A 20794-nucleotide genomic window follows, 5' to 3' on the forward strand; every position below is an offset into this window, starting at 1 on the left:
ATATATATATATATATATATATATATATATATATATATATATTAATTATATAATTATTATTTTTTTTATTTAAAGAAGCAGTAAAGGTGTAACAGATGTTAATATTAGTACCTGACAGCACATTATACCGTTTCACCATAAGAGAGCGGCAAAAACTATATTTTCTTTTTCTGTCACTCTCAAGTTCGATAAAAATCTCACCCATGTCACCTTGCAAACCATGCATAGATGCACTTGCTTATAACCTACATCGTTTATTTTAGGAGCACCTTCGATGACTTCCATTGACATGAATAGATTTCATTTTCCTGTGCTGCACACACACCTATATAGGCGGTGTCTCAAAGTGTAATGAGGCGCGAACTGCATTTTTGGACAAACGTATATCTGGAGAGTTATGAATCGATGTAGCAAAAAAATATGCAATCTAGATAGGCAGCCTATGAGGTTTTTAGACACAACCCTTCAGTTGCGGTCTCTCTCTGTTCAAAGTGGAAACACGCGTCACGGGCGTCATGCTGACATGAGAACGCGCAGAGGGGAACAACAGACCCAATGCAACTTTAGATCCGGTGTGGTTTCGAAGTGTGACTAATGAAGGAAGGAAAAAGGCACAGAAAGCAAACATGTTAACAGTTAAACAGTTTTATCTCGACAGTCTGTTGTCAAGAGAATTACGGTAATAATGAGTGAACTCGTAAAGTCTATTATTTAAATAATCCGTTGTGTTTTGAGGAATAAATCAGATCAGGTACAGTACATGAAGATGGACGTAGAAGTTACGGAAATGTTAGAAGAATTTATGGGAAGTGCACTTGTTACATGGGTAGGTGGTAAGCAAAAACAATTAAAGTTCTTTGATAATCTTCATTTTGTAAGATAAAAAGTTTTGTAAACTTTAAAAACCAGTTCAGACGTATTCTGCTAATGTAAATAATTTTCAGAAGTTATTTTTGATCAATTCATGTTAAGTACAGTAAAATCATCGAACATTAACAAATAAAAAATAAAAAGTGGTCAACACATGCTTTTATCTGCTGAAAACTTAGTACACTCTTAGCTTTGTTGTGGAACATTTTAGCTAGTTTGGTCCAAGCTGATAGACCATCTTGAACCAACAAAGTTTGGTCAGCTAGTTGTTGGTCCACGATGGTCTATCAACTTGGACCGAACTGACTAACATGTTCCAAAAGAAAGCTAAGAGTATACTAAGTTTGCAGTCTGGTTTTTGGAGCTATTGACCAGCTTGAACCAGCTAAAAACAACCACCATGTTTTAAAACAGAGCTATTTTAAACAGCAAGGGATATCTTAAAATACCTCAATGATTTCTTTAGAATGTAGAGTCAAAATGAAACTTTCAATTTGCTTAAGGGGATTTGGACAACCGCCCAATAACGTTAGCAAACTTCATATAGACAGGAATAATAAAGCTCTACAACACAGAACAGATCTTATATTCAGACATCAGTTTTTATAATGCATCTTGATGGGAGCAGGGCATTGTTTTCATTGTCTGTAAGGTTCATCTATTTGAGGGTATTGTTGGTGAGGAGGAGAATGGATCACTCTCTCAGGAATATATGGAAGTAAACTCCATCTCCCAGAATGCCGTGAGGCAGTACCTGAAGCTTACCAATGGAGTCTACCTCAATGAGATCATGAGGATCATGTAAGACAGACTCAAAAAGTGAACATCTAAAAAATTTAAGTAATCTGTTTTGTTTTGAATAATGTAGCTTGAATAAAAAAGCTGACGATTCATTGCTAGTTCAGCAGGGACTTAGCTAATGGCGACATGTTTTTATTATTTTTTTAATCAGTGATCCCAATCCAAAGGCAGAACAAATCTACCACAATGTGGGTGATGACAAGATTCTCAGGGTGCAGAACTTTTCCATCCTTAATCGACACTTGAGATCATACTATCAGGTATTGAATGAAAAGATCAGTCAAATCACTGTGTAAACATGAGAAATATCTGTGTATGTATATTCCACAAATACATAATCAAATACATAATGTTGCCCTGAATAAAATCGAAATGCTGCCAGCACCTGATGGTAAAGATCAGGTAAATATTGTATGAATGGACAATCCACTAACTCGCTGAAGAGTATGTACTCCCCTGTAGCTCTTTTGGATAAAAGCGTCTGCTAAATGAATAAATGTAAATGTAATGTAGCTGTGGACCAAGTTAGCACGTTTGTTTTTTTTATGCTTCTGTGGTTTCACTTCTTGTTTCAAATGTCCTAACTGTGGACGTTTTTTGTGCTGCTTTTTCACACAAAGCATTTGTAAATGACAATTTGTAAAAAAAAAAAATTAGATGAGAGCAAAAAAAAAAAAGAACCTGCTGCAAAAAGACTGCACAGTAGTTGGATTTCTTTGAGGAAACTATTACACTAAATTACACTAAATATAGGCAGGTGATGCATACATTTCTGTGAAAAAATAATAGGAATATTATGTGAAGCAGTGTTGATTACTAAACACAGTTATTGTGTTTACTAAGCAGTTCTAGTTTTAGTTAACAGAACTATTTAAAATCCTTTTCATTATTTGAAATAAGGCTGGAATGAAATGTAAGTATTATACTCTGGGGCAGTAACCTTTCGATAGGTACACCTTCATGTATGAGAATGTAGATGGAAAACTTAAACAAAACCAGAATGTTTTTTTACAAGAATGAAGCATTTTACAGTGATGGTGAACTTCTACATACACTTATGAAAAAATACCACGGTTGGTACTTTTTGGAATTGTGTAAATACCACTGTATGTACATTTGGTAATCAATAAATGCCATCCTAAATATCACTGTACCATGGTACTGCCACAGTACACAGTAAGTCCTTTTTAAAAGCATTAGCAGTGCTATAACAAGATCATTAGTCATACTGAATGAGATATCAGTTGCAGCAGATTAATAAGCCTATTTTCCACAATCATTATTGTTTTCTTTTGGCCATGACTGCATATGAATAACTTTTCTTCTATGCTCTAATGCGTGTCATACTTAAACCTCTTACTTGTGCATTGTCTGGGGTGACAGCAGAGCACCAATGAGGTTTTAATGCTTGTCATTTCTTTCACGCGTTTCTCTTTAAGGAGAATCTACAGCAGCTGGTGCTGATGCCGCTACCAAATGTTGCTGTTTTAGGTCGAGATCCCCTGACAGGTGCGGGCCTGTCATTTGAAAAGAGGAAAAAAATTCTCTCTAATTATTATGAAACAAACGAAATGTTAAAAAGTCCACATTTTTAAGTAAATATGCTGCGTTGGTGTTATGTTGGTTTCCTTGTCAATAGAGGGCGCTGTTGCAGAGCTCAGACGACTGCTACTCTTATTGCTTGGCTGTGCAGTACAGGTAACAAAACACTGTAAACACTTTTAATAACTTTAATGGACAGTTTCGGCTCTGTTAATTGATTAGAGTGAATTGTTACTAATGTAAACATATTGATGCTTGCAGTGTGTGATTCATTTCTCTCTGTTCCTATGACTCATTGTCACCAGTGTGAAAGGAAAGAAACGTTCATTCAGCAAATTCAGTGCTTGCACATTGATACACAAGCAGAGCTTGCACTTTGCATACAAGAGGTCAGTGCATTTTCAACATATCCCGAACATACTTTCAATCTAATGCCATTTGTGTAGTGTGCAAATGATCTATCCTGTTCCAGGTGACCCAGGACCCGAACGCAGTGCTTCCTTTGGAATTTGGAGACATGTGTGGGCTGAATGGAGCTGAGCTGCAGACTCTCTTCTGCTCCATGGCCAGACAGATCCAGAACCTGCTAGCCCAACGAGACACACATTTGGAGGTGGGAGAAGAATTTATTTTAGCAGTCTGACATTTTCAGGTGCAAGTACAGTAGGTGAGGCTAGATATGATTCATTCACAGTTGTGTTCAGAAAGGGTGTTCTTCAGCCTTGGTTTCTCTGTTTGATTTTCAGAGGATAGCCGAGCTTTGTCAGCAGCAGGAATCATCTACAGCCCATATAACCATGTCGAGTGGGTTTGGAGACCGACTTCCTGAAGGACTGGCTGTGCAGCTGGCAGACAGCAAAGCCAAACTGCGCCGACTCAAACAGGAACTGTGAGTTTATTTGCTAATGCATACATGATGCTTTATTTGTGGACAATATACAGTACCAAGGTTTTTACTGTATTTGTGATCAAATAAATGCAGACTTGAAGAGCATAAGAGTTTCAAAAACAATCTTTCTGTCCTCAAACCGTCAATTTATTCAAGTCACTGTTATTATTATAATTATGAAAAGTAACATGTGTTATTTTAGCACTGTTAAAAATATCAATACAGCACTTTTTTGTTTGGACTTCACAAGTAGCCTGACATAAAATTGGTTTAACAGTCATTATTTTTATAATTTTGTTATGTTACACTAGACACACGGAAATCACACACTCCACCTTTAAATGTATTTACACATGATGATGTCTTAAAGGGAGGATAAAGGTGATCAACTAGTGGATTGCAAGCAAGAAATGCAAACTATGGAGGAAGAAATAAAGAAACTACAGAAGGAAGTGAGCTCACTATACTTATAATAGACACTTTATAATGATCATTAATAAATGTGAATGGACACTGACCTACCATCTTATGGTTGGTTGGCTCAGAACCGAGCGTTGCAGGTGGAAGCGCGAGCGAGTCGGGGTCTGAAGGATGAGCTGGACTGTCTGCGTGAGCGTGCAGGCAGAGTAGAGCAACTACAGGCGGAGCTGAAAAACTGCACACATCGGCTCCGCAGCATGGAGCTGTACCGCACACAGCTGAAGGTAGAGGAGGAGATATACATCACGTTGAATCATCATGTTTTGCAATTAGGAATGACAAAGTGGAGGGCTATAATTTGGAAATGGAGTAATATTTTGTGCTACTTGTATTCTGGCAAATGATCAGTTGTGAGAAATGAAAGTTGCAAGAAAAGAATATAAAGGTAAATTAAATTGTAGGAAGTTACTTTTAAAGGAATAGATATATACATATACTCACCCTCATGTCGTTCCAAACCCATAAGACTCACTTTCTTCAGTTGAACTCAAAAGGAAACCTGCATGACACTTCCATTTATAATACATTTATTTGATCAAAATACAGTAGAAACAGTAACATTGTGAATATTACAATTAAAAATAATTATCAGCAGCCATTACTCCAGTCTTCACATATTTCAGAAATAATTCTAATATGTTGATTTCATGCTCAAGATTTCTTATTATTCCCCCTTCTTTTTTTACTGCCAAAAAATGTATTGTGCTACTTAATATTCTTGTGGAAAAAAAATCTTGTTGGTATCAATAGCCATGTGGTTATTGCATCGCCGTATACACAGCGACTCAAGTTTGATTCCCGCCTCGAGGTCCTTTGCCAATCCTGCTCCCCTCTCTTCATCCATTGCTTTCCTGTATAAAAAAGGCATAAAAAAGCCAATAAATACAGCTTTAAAAAAATCCCAAATATTTCAATGGTAGTGTATTATCTGCATTTGGATTAACAAAGTGGAGTGCTTTCATTTTGAAGTAATATTAGATTAATTAATTAATTGATTAATTAGTAATGATCAAATTTGTATAATAAAAGCTTCAAAATTAAGTTATCAGTCATAAAACATGATGCATAAAGAGTCCCTGGTTTGCAGCGTGAACATTCTGAAAAAACATCACAGAAAAGGTAAGTCAGGTTTGGGTCTGGAACAGCATGAAAGTCAGTGAATGGTTTCTTGAACAGTGATTTTCTCTGGGCCTACAGGAGCAGCAGCAGTACTGCGCCTCGCTGCAAGAAAACAAGGCACTTCTGGATGAGCAGCTGGCTGACTCTCGAGCACGGTGCACTGCTCTGCGGGAACTGGAGAAGGAGAATCTTCTTCTCAGGCAGAAGCTTGTGGATATGGAGGGTGTATGAATAACTATATGAACTCATGGTGTTTAATTGCCATGTTTCCATTTGACACTATGGAGCTCAATTTTGATTTATTAAGTTGGGCTGGAAGAAAACTTCTCAAATTTACTTTAAAATGTATGAAAGTTATATGAAGGAATTGCAATCTTCTAAAACGTATGATGTATAGCCATAATCTTTATGGTTATGTAATTACATTTATGTAGGAGCGAGATGTAGAGAGACAGAGGGTAGACGAGCTGTTGGAGATGAATATGAGTCTGCAGGTGGATCTCAAGCGTCAGGTTCATTCTGTGGGTGTCAGTCAAAATGTGACACATCAGCATTTCCTCCACTCAGAGCTAGAGTCAGATGAGGACGTTCAGGAAATTAACATGCCTGAGATTGGTAAGTTTTATGTATGATTTGATACTCTGATATTTGATATTTGACTCCGCTGCCTTCGGTAGATGGTTGATTTCATGACTTCATGCATATGTATATCAATCATGTATATGCAGAGCAAGCTGTCGTGTTGAAGAATATACATTTATGCATACATTTACATTTCTCCCTATCACAAGCACCCAATCTTAAAGGATAATTCACCAAGAAATACAAATTATGTCAAGGTTCACTCACACCTATATATTTCCAAACCTGTATGTTGTTTTTTTATTCTGTAAAGCACAAATGGAAAATATTAGCATTGTTCTGGAAACTCTTTCCATACAATGAACACGAAGGGTAGCAGACAGTGCTAAGCTCCAAAGATTTTTATAAATAACACTTTCATGTTGATTTTTTCATCTTTTTGAAGCTTGACAATGTTCATCCGTATTTTCATTGTGTGGTAAAGAGAAGCAGCAACATCCTTCCCTGCTTCTCATGAGTTGACATCAGAAATTTCATTTTTGAGTAAACTAATCCTTAAAGGAATAGCTCATCCAAAAATGAAAACTCTGTGATCATTTACTCACCCTCATGTTATTCCAAACCCATAAGACTTTGGTCGAAGGTATTTTAATGAATACTGAGAGGTATTTCCCTCAACTGAAAGTACAAGTAAACGAAACCTAGAATATCATATCTCTTCACAAGGCTAGATTAAGATTAAACTCATATGGGTTCATTTTGCGACACCTTTCTAAATTTTATTTACCTAAACCTTCAATGGAAGAACAAAAAGCTTTAAGAATGCATTAAAATATCTTAATTTGTGTTTCAAAGATTAACCAAAGTCTTATGGGTTTGGAATGACATGATTGTAAATTATGGCAGAATATTTTTTGGGGGTTGAACTATTCATTTAATAACATGTACCCTGGAGCACAAAACCAGTGTCAAGACACTGGGGTATATTTTTAGAAATAGCCAAAAAAACGGTCAAAATGATCGATTATTGAAAATTATTTTATGCCAAAAATCATTAGGATATTGAGTAAAAATTATGTTCCATGAAAATATTTTTTTAATTTCCTACCATAAATATATAAAATATCATTTTTTGATTACGTAGTAATATGCATTGCTAAGAACTTCATTTGGGCAACTTCAAAGGCAGTTTTCTCAGTATTTAGATTTTTTTTTCATCCTCAGATTCCAGATTTTCAAATAGATGTATCTCGGCCAAATATTGTCTGATCCTAATAAACCATACATCAATGGAAAGCATATTTATTCAGCTTTCAGATGATGCCACTTAGGTTTTGTGGTCCAGGGTCACATACGCATTTAGCAGATGCTTTTGTCTAGAGTGATGTAAAAAGAAAAAAGAAAGAAAAAAAAGTAGTTTGTCAAGGAGCCAACAATATTCATAATATACAATGCCAGTTTTTTTGAAAACTGGATTAGAAAGCGAGAAGAGAGAAGAGGAGAAATGCAGAGAAGAAGTGTTTTTTTTATACGAGTTGTTGTGTGGAAAGTGCATTAGTTTAAAGGTGCGGGGTGGTTAAGAGCTCAAGGATAAGATCAGTATAAGTGATCAGCTGCTTCTTTAAAGTTGCAGTGGCCTCAGCAGTTACAGAGATGATGAAGGTTTTGGAGAGTGACTTTTGCCTTGTTGTAAAGGAACAATAAGGCATAACATGAAATAACATGTGCATGTGTTTCTCTTACTATCGTTTAGATCTGAAGCCTCTCAGTGAGGAGGTAAACGAGGCTTCCTCTCTGAGGCTTCTAGGAGCTGAAAATGAGAATGCTGAACTGAAGAGACGACTGGAGCTCCTGCAAGCCGAACGAGAGGTCAGTGGATGCTTTGACATTATAATACTCAGGCTACAAATGGATTCTTGTAAATTGTCAGGTTTCCCGTCTCTCTTGTAGGCTCAGCAGGTCATCTCCCCTGACATGACTGAAGAGCTCCAGAGAAGCATGGACCAACTCTCACAAAAGCTTCAAAGCACCCTCAAGGAGGTTGGGCCCTTTAGATGGATTTAAAGACAGTTATTCTAAGTGTTTTATCTACTGTCATTTTGTCCTCGTCTCAACTCTTTGAATCAGGGCCTGTCATTTCTCTTTCAACTGTTAGATGGAGTGTCTGAAGAATGAAAATAGCAGCTTGAAGATAAATCTTGAAGAGCTGAGGACAAAACAGCAACGGAAAGACCTAGAGGAAAATAGAACAGCCTCTGAGGGAAAAGAAGGGAAAAAGCCAATAATCCCAAGAGGGGAATGCGAGGGAAATGACACGAGAGGAGAGAAACAAGATGGAAAAGAAGACGTAATAAAAGCCCAGAGAGAAGATGGAGAGGGGGGAGAGGGGAGCGTCGTAATCCTCAGCGAGAGAAAAAAGAAGGTTATAGATGAAATGAACAACAAAGAGAGAGGAGAGGCTGAGGGTGAGAAAGAAATTGAAAGGAAGAAAGACATCACAGAAGAGGCATCTCAGACGTACAGCACAGAATCCCAGAAGACAGAAGAAGATAAATTCTCCCAGGAAACCCTCGCCCTGCATAACCAGCTTCAGCAGGCCCTGGAAGAGGCTGACAGACAGACCACTTTAGCCCAGGATTTGCGCTCCAAACTGGCAGAACAGAGTAAGAAGGTCTTGGAGGCTGAACATAAACTAGTTTTCCTGGAGGCTGAGAATCAGCGGCTGAAGAAGGCAGCAGAGTGCCTCATGGAGGCTAGGAAACAAATAGAGGTAAAGACACAGAAAAACCTAATTACTACATCATTGCACAAACTCCTTCAACGTCCAGTCAAAGCCAGATAACGGTCCAGTCGATAACGCCAATGACTCACCAAGTAAAAACGCAACTCCCTGCCACTAGCAATTAAGAGAGACATTCAATATGTTTACTAGACCCGTGTAAAACAAGGACTATTTCTCACAGTGACAACTTTTTCCACTGTATCATATGGCATAATGATCTGGAATTGTAATTGAAGAGATGCCAGCCTGATTTCCTCAAGGAATGATCTTTGAATCATCACCATTGTGCCTTTAAGCACAGCATTTCACTTTGATAGGCTTTGGATAAAAGCGTGTGCTTAATAACCACTTAATATGTTTATTTGTCAGGTTCTGCAGGGTGAATCTATGCAGCAGGAGGAGGAAGTGATGCATCTGCGCAGTCAGGTGGAGTTTCAGAAGATGCAGGCCACAGTGATAGCTCAATTAGAGGGAGAGAGGACAGCCTTGGAGAGGGAGAGAGAGACACTCAGAGGCACTGTAGACTCGCTCAGGGCTGCAGTACGCAAGGTGAGGCGGGTTAATTGTTCGCCCTTTTGCTGTGCTACAAGATATGGATTACATGGCTGGGGAAACATTGAGATTAATAGTGCCTACATTAAAATTATGCTGCAACAATGAGTAGATATCAAAAACCACAGTGGGCAGAGAATCAGAATGGGTAACAGTAATGAGACACCAATAGATGATAATTGCTCTTGAAAGTGGTAGTTCACAGAAAATGTGAAGTTCTGTTATCATCTACTCACCCTCATGTTGTCCAAAATCACATGCTCTCTTTTGTGGAAAGCAGAGGAAAATACATACAGTTAAAGTGAATGAGAACTGAAGAACTAAAGCCCCCAAAAGATAAAAAAACACCATAAAAGTAGTTAATATGAATGCATTAGTCCATATGTGCTATATTAAATGGATCTGTGTGAGAAACAGTCAAAAATGTTAGTTACAAATTTACATCTCTTAATTCTCATTTGCATATTCAAACTTTGGAGCATCAAGATGCCTCGTGCCATGTTTAACGTCAGTAATGCCATTGGTTCTTGTCTCATGACTGGACATGATATGCCAACTTTATACCGTATATGTTGATTTGAAAGTTGTGTTAAAAGGAATATTTTCAGTGCAGAAACCATTTAAATTTCAAATAAAATACATATACAAGCTTCAAAAGCTTTTCAATTTAGCATACAAGTCATATAGATTACTTTTATGTCAGTAAGACGTTTGCTTTGAAAGAAATTAATACTTTTATTCAGCAAGGAGGCATTAAATTGATCTGAAGTGACAGCTTTTCTTTGCCTTTGTACACTCTATTCTGCATTCACTTCCATTAAATGGAAAAGAGAAATGTAAAAAATTCCTTGTGTATTTCAAGGAGTATTAACAGCATATATAGATACAGGCATTAAGTAAATTAATGCAGAATTAAAAATTTTAGGTCAACTATTCCTTCAAATCTGAAGAGTAGTTAATGTTTTCTATTTATTGACTGAGCTAAACAAACTATATGTTATAGGGTGATCAGTTGGAGCTGACCAACCAAAACCTTAAGGCAGACCTGGAAAGATTGGGACGGACCTTAGAGTCTGCCAGGCGGCATGAAGAGGAGCTACAAACTGAGCTGCAAGAATCTGGCATGGAGATGGAGTCTTTGACTCGAGGACGGGAAGAAGCGCTGCTTGAAGTCATGCGACTCGAACAGGAGAAGGAGTCGTGTCAGGCAGAGCTGGACAGTCAGCGGCGTGAGCTACGACAACGAGAGCGAGAAATGATCAGACTTAGACAGCAGCTGGAAAGCACAACATCTGCTCTAGAGCATGGAAACCAGCGAGCCTGCAGCCTAGAGGCACAAAACAGGTACAGGCAAAAGGACCTCAGCACTTGAAATATGTAACCAAAAAACAGTATTGTTTCATTATTTACTCACTTTCATGTCATGATAGTAAAAACCTTTACACTGTTACAAAAAATATATATATTTCCAATAAATGCTGTTCTTTTTATCTTTCTGTTTATCAATGAAATTTATATATTAAAGTTTCCACAAAATATTAATCAGCACAACTATTTTGAACATTGATAATAAAAATAAATGTTTCTTTATCATCAAAACAGCATATTAGAAAACAGTTCACAATATTACTATTTTACTGTTTTTTTAAACAAATAAATGCAGCATCGGCTATCACAAGAGATTTATTTGAAAAATCTTACCAATGTAACTTGTCGATGAATGTCATGTCTTGTCATATCAGAGTGACCTTGTTCTAACAAGCTCCAAAAATGACCAGACACAGTGAATGTAGTCCGTATGACTTGTGCACTATATATAAGTTCAAGTAGTTACTCACTACTGATAATCTTCCACTGCAGCTTTAAGTCTCTAACAGCATGGGTTCGTATTTATCTGTTGCTTACACATCATACTGCTTCAGAAAACCTGGAATATAGTGCACTAGTTGTATGGATCACCTTTATGAAATTTTTATGATGCCTTTTTGGTGTTTTTAATCTCTTTGGAACAACAAATGAAACAACACAATGACGAGAATTTAATGAATATATTTTCATTTTGTGAACTATTTAATTCTCACAGATCCCTTTGTCAAAGTCCTTATTACTGATCTTATGAAATAAATAGTATGGCATAAGAACATTATGTGTATCATCCACTACATCTGTCATGTGCCCACAGACGCATGTGTCAGGAGATTTCTCAGCTCAAAGAGACATCTGCCCAGTTCGAGGAGCTGCAGAAGGAGAATCTGCAGCTCTGTACACTCAACACTGAGAAAAAGGTCCAGATTGACTCTCTAACAAAGGTCTGTGCAGTATTCAGCGTGTTTGTTAGCAATATCTGAATGATAAAAGCAATTACTATAGCGCTTCAGTACACCATATTTCTGCAGTTATGTTTGCCTCGAGGTCCCACCGAGCTGAGATCTTGCAAAATGGGCCTCTTTGAATATTTCCATTCAACCAGAAAATTGTTTTCTAGCTGCTTTTTTTTTATCTAAAAATCCTCAATGCAATTAGATTTCCCCTCCCTGGACAGCTGTGCTGAAAATGCATATTTGTGAGATTAATGAAAGCTGTTATTGCTCAGGTTTTCCTTAAGAGTCACATGTTTGGTTCTGGATAAAGCTAGTAAGGTACAGCAGTTGTCTAACTTAAATATCTCACTCACATCCAGGATCTGGCTAATGAGAGTGCCCAGTCCCGAGAGTTATCCAATCAAATCGCACAGCTAAACCGAACACTTGAAGAGCTGGAGACCAAGCTTGAAATGGCAGCTACACAACAGCAACAATCACCTCCAGAGGTTTCTTTTTCACCTCCTGACTCGCACACACAGTGGATTGAGGGTTGTGAATCAAACAGACAGTCTCCACTGCTGTCAGAAAGCTCCCAGGAGGCCACTGTCAGTATTGTAGATAAGGTTAACCAAAACCAGAGCTTGGGGCCTACAGACTCTATCTATGCAGCAGAAGATTCAGAAAACACAAGGAACAAACAACCACACACAACGGCAGAGATTGGCACTGGCAGCCAGGAGGCGTTGAGTCAAAGACTGATAAACACAGAAAGGGAGGTGAGATAAAAGGCAAAACACACTGAAATGTTATTAAGTTTTGGGCCCCGCAAGGCAACTTCTTGTATGTCTTTATTTAAACATCATTAACGCTGTCCAGGGATTCTGATTACATTCAAATTGAATGGCTATCAACATTTTATGCTGAACTCCATGCCTCTGGTTGTTTCCCAGAATGCAGTGCTGCAGCGAGAGCGGGAGGTGTTGCTGTCTCAGCTGACTCAGTCTCAGTCAGCCTGTGCTCAGCTCAGAGAGCAGTTGGACGCCCTGCAGCGCCACTCCATCTCGCTGCAAGAGAACTGTGCTAAATTACAGGCCCTCAACACCAAACTACAGGTGAGTGCTTGATTGAGTGTGGGTTGCTGGTCTCTAAAAGGGCCCTTGACACTGAAATAAAGACCAGGGTATTTTAGAAACTGACATTTGTTTCAATCTATATTAGATCTGTAGTGGGTGGATTTCAATCATACCATTGATGGAGCATAAAACTACACCACTTTAAATTATACAGGCTTTTCATAAACAGATTATTTTCGACCTGAATGACCACACTCTCATTATACAGTGGGAATATAAAAGAATCACCCCCCAGCTTAAAATAATCACATTTTGGTGCTTTGCAGCCTGAAATGAAGTTTTTATTTTATCCAGCTGCATTTACTCAGCGTTACTTATAACATCCAAGTGAAGGATATATTGTCAGTGGGAAGAAGATTTATCTTCCGACATGACAATGACCCAAAGCACACAGCAGAACTGAGCACACAGTGGTTGAAGGAGAAAAAGGTGAATGTCCTTGCATGACCAAGTCAGAGCTCAGACTTAAACCCCATTGAAAATCTGTGGAATGACTCCACAAACGGCCAGCATCAAAGTTTTTAGAGACATATGCCAACAGACTTTAATTAAAGCAAAAGGGGCCTCAACTGAATATTGACACAAGAGGGTGATCATTTTTCCAACTCAGTGAATCAGTTTTTTTCTTTTTTCTGACATGTTGGTGTTATATCTTTCACTTGGATGTTATAAGTAAATACAGCTAGATCAAGCAAAAACTGTGTCTGGCTGCAGCAAAATGTGATTATTTTAAAAGTGATTGATTATTTTCGATACCCACTGTATCTTCTTTATTTGACCCTATTTCCTCTCACTCAGGTGGAACAGGCATCTCTGAGCTCCGAACATGCGGCAGTGTTGACACGTTGCACTGAGAGCGAACTGCGCTGTGTGGCTCTGGAGGCAGAATCAAGGGTGTGGCTCAAGGAGAAGGAGGAGTCAGTGATGCGTCTAGAGGCTGCAAGGCGGGATCATGAGAGACTGACAGCTCTGCAACAGAGACAGGAGGCGGAGTTAGAAGAGTTGTTGGCCAAACACAGTCAACTGAAAAGCAGCAGTCGCAGTCTAGAAGCTCAATATAAAGACACTGAGGCCAGGTACAGTGTCTTAGACAAGTTTAATTGAATTATTTATTTAATATTAAATAATTAATCATTTATATATAATCAAATAAATAATTATTTAGATTATTTAGATAACAAATGTAGATTCCAAATAAAGTATTAACTAATATCCCTAAAATGAAACATACAGTAACACACCACATCCACACTTTTTTTTTATTACACATAAAACTTTTACACATAATAATAAAAAAAACTTAAGACTTTGGTTTTAATAAAAATGATGTAAATATAAACATAACTATAGTTTTGGTTTATTGTTGTTAAAGTAATTGTTGTTCCATATTAGTTTAACATCACATGAAATTAAAACATGAATTTACAGTAGACGAAATAAACAAAATAATCTTGTATAAATATCTTCCATTGTAAAATGCATAAAATGTTATATATACCGTACTTGTCTAGATATAAGGAGCTGTTGGAGCAAAAAGCAAAGTTGGAGGAGGCAGAGGAATCGATACGTGTGGAGAGACAAAAAATGGAGAAAGTGACACAAGGGCAGGTGGAGAGCCAGAAAGAGCTGGAGAGACTGAAAATGGACAATGAAAGGTGAGAAAAAGTCATAATTGCGGTGACCACAACACTGGCTTGTTACAGTTACAGCGTAGCAGATTCATAGGAATGAGAGAGGAAGTGATGATACCACCCACCACAAACTGCTCCTCACTCACTGTGGTGACAGTAAGCCCCACCAAAGTCTCACAAGACCATGAGTCATTTCATAGCCCAGTGTGCAATAGTTGTTGCCATGGCTTGACGACCTGTGAAAAATATTTGTAAAGCTGGTTGCCTTGGTGAACGGGATAAAATACAAATTTTTACATAACCCAGCAGGAGGCAGTTTACTTTTATTCAGTATGTTCAGTTAGTTAGATAACTGTGCTAGTGTAGATTGACGCTTTGTTCACTCGTCTAGATGAATGGACAAATGGTTGTATAGACGGACTCACAAAAGCATGTCTGGGCTTAACTTCAGAATCCAGAGAAATATTAAGCAAGAAGAAAAAAGACAATGAAGCCTACATAAGATGTACTTTAAATCATTTACATAATATAATCACAAATGCCAAAAACCATTAGCATTAAGCTTTCTTTAAACCTTCTTTATTTCTTTTGGGAGTAAAATATGACCTTCATTAGATGTGTAGTTTAGTTTAATTGACCTGTTCGATCTGTAGATATCAGAACCTGCAGAAGGAGTGGGTTCAGATGCAGTCCGAGCTGCTGGCTCAGAGTTCAGTTCTGCGGGCAGAGTTGAGTACGGCTCAGCTTGAGCGGACCAGACTGGAGGGAGAACTCAGCGCTCTTAAAGAGCAGAACCAGCAGCTGGATCTCAACAGTGTCCGTCTCAGCAGCCAGTACCAGGTCTGAGCACAATGCAAATTATGACAGTTGTGTCTGAATATATACAGTATAAATTATATATACAGTGCAGACCAAAAGTTTGGAAACATTACTATTTTTAATGTTTTTGAAAGAAGTTTCTTCTGCTCATCAAGCCTGCATTTATTCGATCAAAAATACAGAAAAAAATTTAATATTGTGATATATTATTACAATTTAAAATAATTGTTTTTAAATTTATTATACTTTAAATTATCATTTATTTCTGTGATGCAAAGCTGAATTTTTCGGATCATTATCACATGATCCTTTAGAAATTATTCTAATATGATGATTCATTATCAAAGTTGGAAACAGTTCTGCTGCTTAATATTTTTTCAGAACATGTGATACTTTTTTAGGATACTTTGATGAATAAAAAGTAAAAAAAAAAAAAAAAAGAAGCTATGTTTTTCAAATATAAATATTTTGTAATAACAATATACACTACTGCTCAGTAATTTTGGGTCAGTAATTTATTTATTTATTTTTAAATAAAATCAATACTTTTATTCATCAAGGATGTGTTAAATTGATAAAAAGTGATAGTAAAGAAAATATATTATTAGAATATATATTATCAGAATAATTTTTTTTTTTTAATAAATGCAGTTCTTTTTAACCTTTTATTTATCAAATATATGAGACAGCAGAACTGTTTCCAACACTCATAATAAATCAGAATATTAGAATGATTTCTAAATGATCATGAGATAGACTGGATGTTACATGTGACACTGAAGGCTGGAGTAATGATGCTGAAAATTCAGCTTTGCATCACAGGAATAAATTATTTTTTTAAAGTATATTCAAATAGAAAACTATTATTTTAAGTTGTAATAATATTTCACAATATCACTGTTTTTTTCTGTATTTTTTATCAAATAAATGCAGGCTTGATGAGCAGAAGAAACTTCTTTCAAAAACATTAAAAATAGTAATGTGTCCAAACTTTTGGTCTGTACTGTATATTCATGAGATGTCTTTAAATGTCAAATTATTAGAGATTTTAAATTTTGTTGTGTATAATTTATTTTATCGCATAATTTAATATTTTTAATAACTTTATTAACAGGTTCAAAGTTTGTGGTTTTATTATGCATTTCATTATACCAAAAGTTATACCGATTAATCACGTTAACTACAAAAAAAGTTTAATAATTATTTTTATTTATAGTATGATTCATTATGATTTATTTGTATGTTTGCTATAGCTCCTAACCCAGTTGAAGGTGAACTTGGAGGAGGAGAACCGACATCTCGTAGAGCAGAACCAGAATCTGGCCAAAGATAACAAGGCCCTACTGGAGAGCAACCTGGAGAGCCGAGACCAGCACCACAACCAACAGAGAGAGTACCTGTAAGAACAAACACACATTTGCAGCTCACTTTTATCCACTTCTTCCACATGCACCATGTAGACCGTTCAGCTGTGTACCTCCTGCATCATGTTGTTCTCTCCCATCTGTCCATCGCTCTCCACCTCAGTGACAAGCTCAACGAGCTGCGCAGGGAGAAGCAGAAGCTGGTGGATAAGATAATGGATCAGTATCGTGTTTTGGAGCCTGGTCTGCCTGTCATGAGTCCACCCAAACAACCAAAGTTAGTCAGGCTTTAACATCTGTCTCTAGCAGACCTTTTCACCATGGACTTGTTGCTTTATTCACTGTATGCTCTCTTTCATCTTGACATCCTGTCGTTCTTCACTTATCTGAATCATACTCGCCACTTTTCAGTCACCTGCTAATTCTCTTGTGTCTTCAGGAAGTCAAACTGGATAGCAGACCGCATGAAGAAGCTGATAAAACCTAAAGGTGGAAGCAAAGAAGGCCGTGCTCAGTTTATTGCTGCTGGCAGTATAGAGAACCTCGTGGATCCTGTAGACGGTGCTCCCATCTCTTCAGCTTCAGCACCTGGTGAGACTGCAGAGCTGTATGGCTGGTGTAATAACATTAGATGTATTGTACCACAGAGCGTAAGAGAGTGCCAGTAAGTAAAGGCTGCAGGGTTCCTTGGACTCTGTAAAACACAAAAAGGTCCCCAAAAGCCCATAACAATGAATGATGCTGTTACCCTTCCACATTATGCCATTCCCTTGGATCACAACCAGACGTAGTAATTCAGTGTTTATGTGGAACAGTGGAATGGAATTTGCAGATCAAATGAATACTGCACAGAGTGCATGCAGCATTGAGATTTATGGTAATATAAATACTAGTATACTAGATATGATAATACTAAATCTACTGATACGAGATTTATAGTAATATAAATACTGTAATACAGGTGTATATTGTAGATACATAATATAGGTGTATATTGCCGTTTTATTTTGAGCAAATAAGGTAATTTGTCATTTTTAGAATAGATCCAGTATGCTTCCATTTTCCTTTGTTGTTTTCATAAAAAAAGTTCTGTATTTTGAAAAATATATAAATATTCCATATATTTAAATCAGTATCATACCAGTTTATGTGTGAAAGTCATAAAAAATTGTTTTAAAAATTATTTTAGCTCCTTTATTTATTTTTATTTTCTTTGTATTTGTAGTTTTTTATTTATTTTTGCTTTGTAACTTTTTTCTTGACAACAAAGCACATTTCACCTCAAATTCTCATATGGTAATGTATCTGGATTACATTTTTTTGTAAACAGCATATCTTTTCAGCATAAATTAAAGGCAGCACAACAAATACAGTATTAAGAATGTGTTCATTTAAATAAGATATTTCATTTATTGTATTTGTTTTTTTTAATTGTTTATATAGTATATATTTATATTATTTCATATTTTTCAATTTAGAATAATGAGAATTTGGGGGGATAATGTGCGTTATAATTTTGAAAATAATGTCACAGTGCAAAAAAACCCTTAATCGTTAGGTTTGCAAGATTCATCCATAAATACCTTCACCTCAACAGAAAGAGAATAAAAATATGTTGTCTTTTACAAAGTACTCTCTTCACTGTTTCACCCCTCAGTTCATGAGCAGGATCCCATCAGTGCTCCAGTCTCTCCGAGTTCATTAAGGAGAATCTCATCTCTGGCTGAAGAAGACCAACCCAAACATAATCTGCGGAGTGGTCGGCGCAAGCTGGGCTCCCGGCACGGCTGGGCTCTCGGCAGGGGCAGAGGAGGAACATCACAGTCCTTCAGCCCAGGAGACCAGCGCGTACAGCCTCGCATCCGTCTGCGCTCTTCCCAAACAGGTGCCACGGCCCTCTGGGAACATGACGGCAGCCCTACACCCAGCCAGGACAGCCCTAGTTCAGAGGGGAGAGGTAAGAAGGGTAGAAGATATGAACTAGATAGGGTAGAAGGAAATGAAATTTCCTTAAGGTTGTATATAACATGCATTTGCATTAGTTTTTTTGTTGAGTATAATATCTGTATGTGTGTTTTAGTTGATAGTGAGGAGAACATCTCTCCTGCACACTCTGATGTCAGCCGTGTATCATCTGGAACAGAAGGTCAGTCTTCAGCAGTGGTTTTGAACTGGTGGATATTTTTGTCATTGATTCATCTGTACACTTGTAGAAGCTAGACACATTAGGTTATTGGAAATTGCGCTTACAATTTAAACATAATCAAACTACTCAAGGTAAACTAAAATACAGTCCAGAAATTAAATAATGGGTTCAATTGTAATAAGGATAAAGATCGTCTTTCAAAACTATATTAAATCAATATAAAAACAGTTTATATTAATACATTTAATTTGAACGTATTTGGGGGCTAATTAATATTTTTGATGGATAAAATACTACATTTCAAGAAAAGTAATGTTTGCTTTAAATTAGTTTGAATATATAGCAAGACTAATTCAGTTCCTTTTAATTATTGGATCTGTCTTGATTTATTTTAAGAATGCCCAAAAACATTAACTACATCTTTTGTCTCTCTCCTTTAGATTTTCACTCCAGTTTTGACAAGCCACAAGACACAGAAAACAAACAAGCATAAAGCAATCACAATTTGTTAATGCTCATTTAACTTTATGTCTTGGTTTTTAAACATTTTATATACAAAATACCCATAAAGCATATAGTATACACTTACTATATGTATTGGTCCAATACATTTATTGTGGGAAAACAATTAAATGAATTTAAACACATATGTATGATGCATCCATCATTAAAATACTCCATATATTTATAGAGATGCGAATATCATGACTTTTATGAAATATTATACTAAATTATTGTACTTATTTATAAAGTGGATGGGGTTGTAGTTCTTATCCTCACCCAGATGAGACACTGTAATGCCCAGTGGTTGGTGTGCTGGTGCCTTTTTGTCTGTATAATTATGAGAGTGTCTTATACAAGCTGATGCTAAAAAGATATTTATGAGAGCAGATTAATTCATGCTGTCTCGTTTGGAAAAAAAGCTGACACTTTGGAGACTTTGACATTTAGGAAGGAGGCAGAAGATGATGGGGGTCTTAAAACAACGTGGGTGTGGCTAAAGATTTTTTTTTTTTGACAATCCTTGGCTGGGGTGAATCATAACTCAAAAACGACAAATGGAACGCTAATACAATTCATGAATTATGCAGTTGTCATGGCAACATTAATCAAAATGCGTCAGTCCGCAGACCTTTTCGTCGATGAATTGATGATATACTGAGCACCACGATGCACAGTTTAGAGATTGTCATCCAATAGACAACATTTCAGGGAATGTCTTAAAGATTCTGCATTCAGAATGTTTAGACGATGCACTTTAAATAAATTAATTGTCTCAAAGATGCAAAAAACACTATTTTTTCAGCTGAACAAAGAAAAGCAATTGTGAAGTTGTTAGAATTTCGGCTAAAATTAGAAGACCCCCAGAGAGTTTGAGAGGAGAATGATAATTATGAGATCTCATGGGCTGTTTGCTGCTGCAATAGAGTCCTTAAAACAAAGCCACCACATATTTATATGCAACAGATCGTATACAGCTATTACAAGATGAGATGCGACCTCCTTACTCCCTGGAGTTTGTTGAAGATACTAAGACTTTGTGGGGATCATCTGAAATATGGTCACCGGTGATAGTATCTTTCTGAAGCACTGTCATCTAACCCCATTCGTTCCTGCTTTCTCCTTCCATCAACAGCTCCTGTCATGCTCCCCTCCCTGGTGCGCTCTCCCCCTCTCCCTCTCTCACTTGTTTCTCCCCCAGTGTATTAAAGGCTTTGACGCTCTCAGTAAAAAGCTGATTTATTTTGTGGAGGTATCGATCGCTCTCTGCATTAAAGATT

At 37.0% G+C, this 20794-nt stretch overlaps 1 protein-coding gene across 4 annotated transcripts; it reads left to right on the top strand.

Moving 5' to 3' along the window:
* The first annotated feature begins 550 nt into the window (after positions 1–550).
* LOC132113767 (girdin-like) lies at positions 551–19705 on the top strand. 4 transcript variants are annotated; one of them, XM_059521751.1, is made up of 29 exons: positions 551–679; positions 1523–1671; positions 1823–1931; positions 3111–3180; positions 3311–3369; positions 3519–3602; positions 3686–3826; positions 3960–4102; positions 4473–4554; positions 4648–4806; positions 5780–5926; positions 6136–6316; positions 8037–8152; positions 8234–8323; positions 8439–9053; positions 9435–9614; positions 10621–10961; positions 11800–11926; positions 12298–12696; positions 12871–13032; positions 13852–14129; positions 14565–14708; positions 15338–15524; positions 16757–16902; positions 17031–17144; positions 17307–17458; positions 18525–18824; positions 18948–19013; positions 19454–19705. In XM_059521751.1, exons 2-29 carry the CDS (start codon positions 1583–1585, stop codon positions 19504–19506), a joined length of 4734 nt encoding a protein of 1577 aa, XP_059377734.1. In that variant the 5' UTR covers positions 551–679; positions 1523–1582; the 3' UTR covers positions 19507–19705. The 4 variants fall into 4 exon arrangements, with proteins under 4 accessions (XP_059377734.1, XP_059377733.1, XP_059377732.1 ...); XM_059521750.1 differs by having other exon boundaries at positions 552–833; XM_059521749.1 differs by having other exon boundaries at positions 552–826.
* The last annotated feature ends 1089 nt before the right edge of the window (positions 19706–20794 follow it).

The sequence above is a fragment of the Carassius carassius genome, chromosome 33 (assembly GCF_963082965.1).
Source record: "Carassius carassius chromosome 33, fCarCar2.1, whole genome shotgun sequence".
NCBI lineage: Eukaryota > Metazoa > Chordata > Actinopteri > Cypriniformes > Cyprinidae > Carassius > Carassius carassius.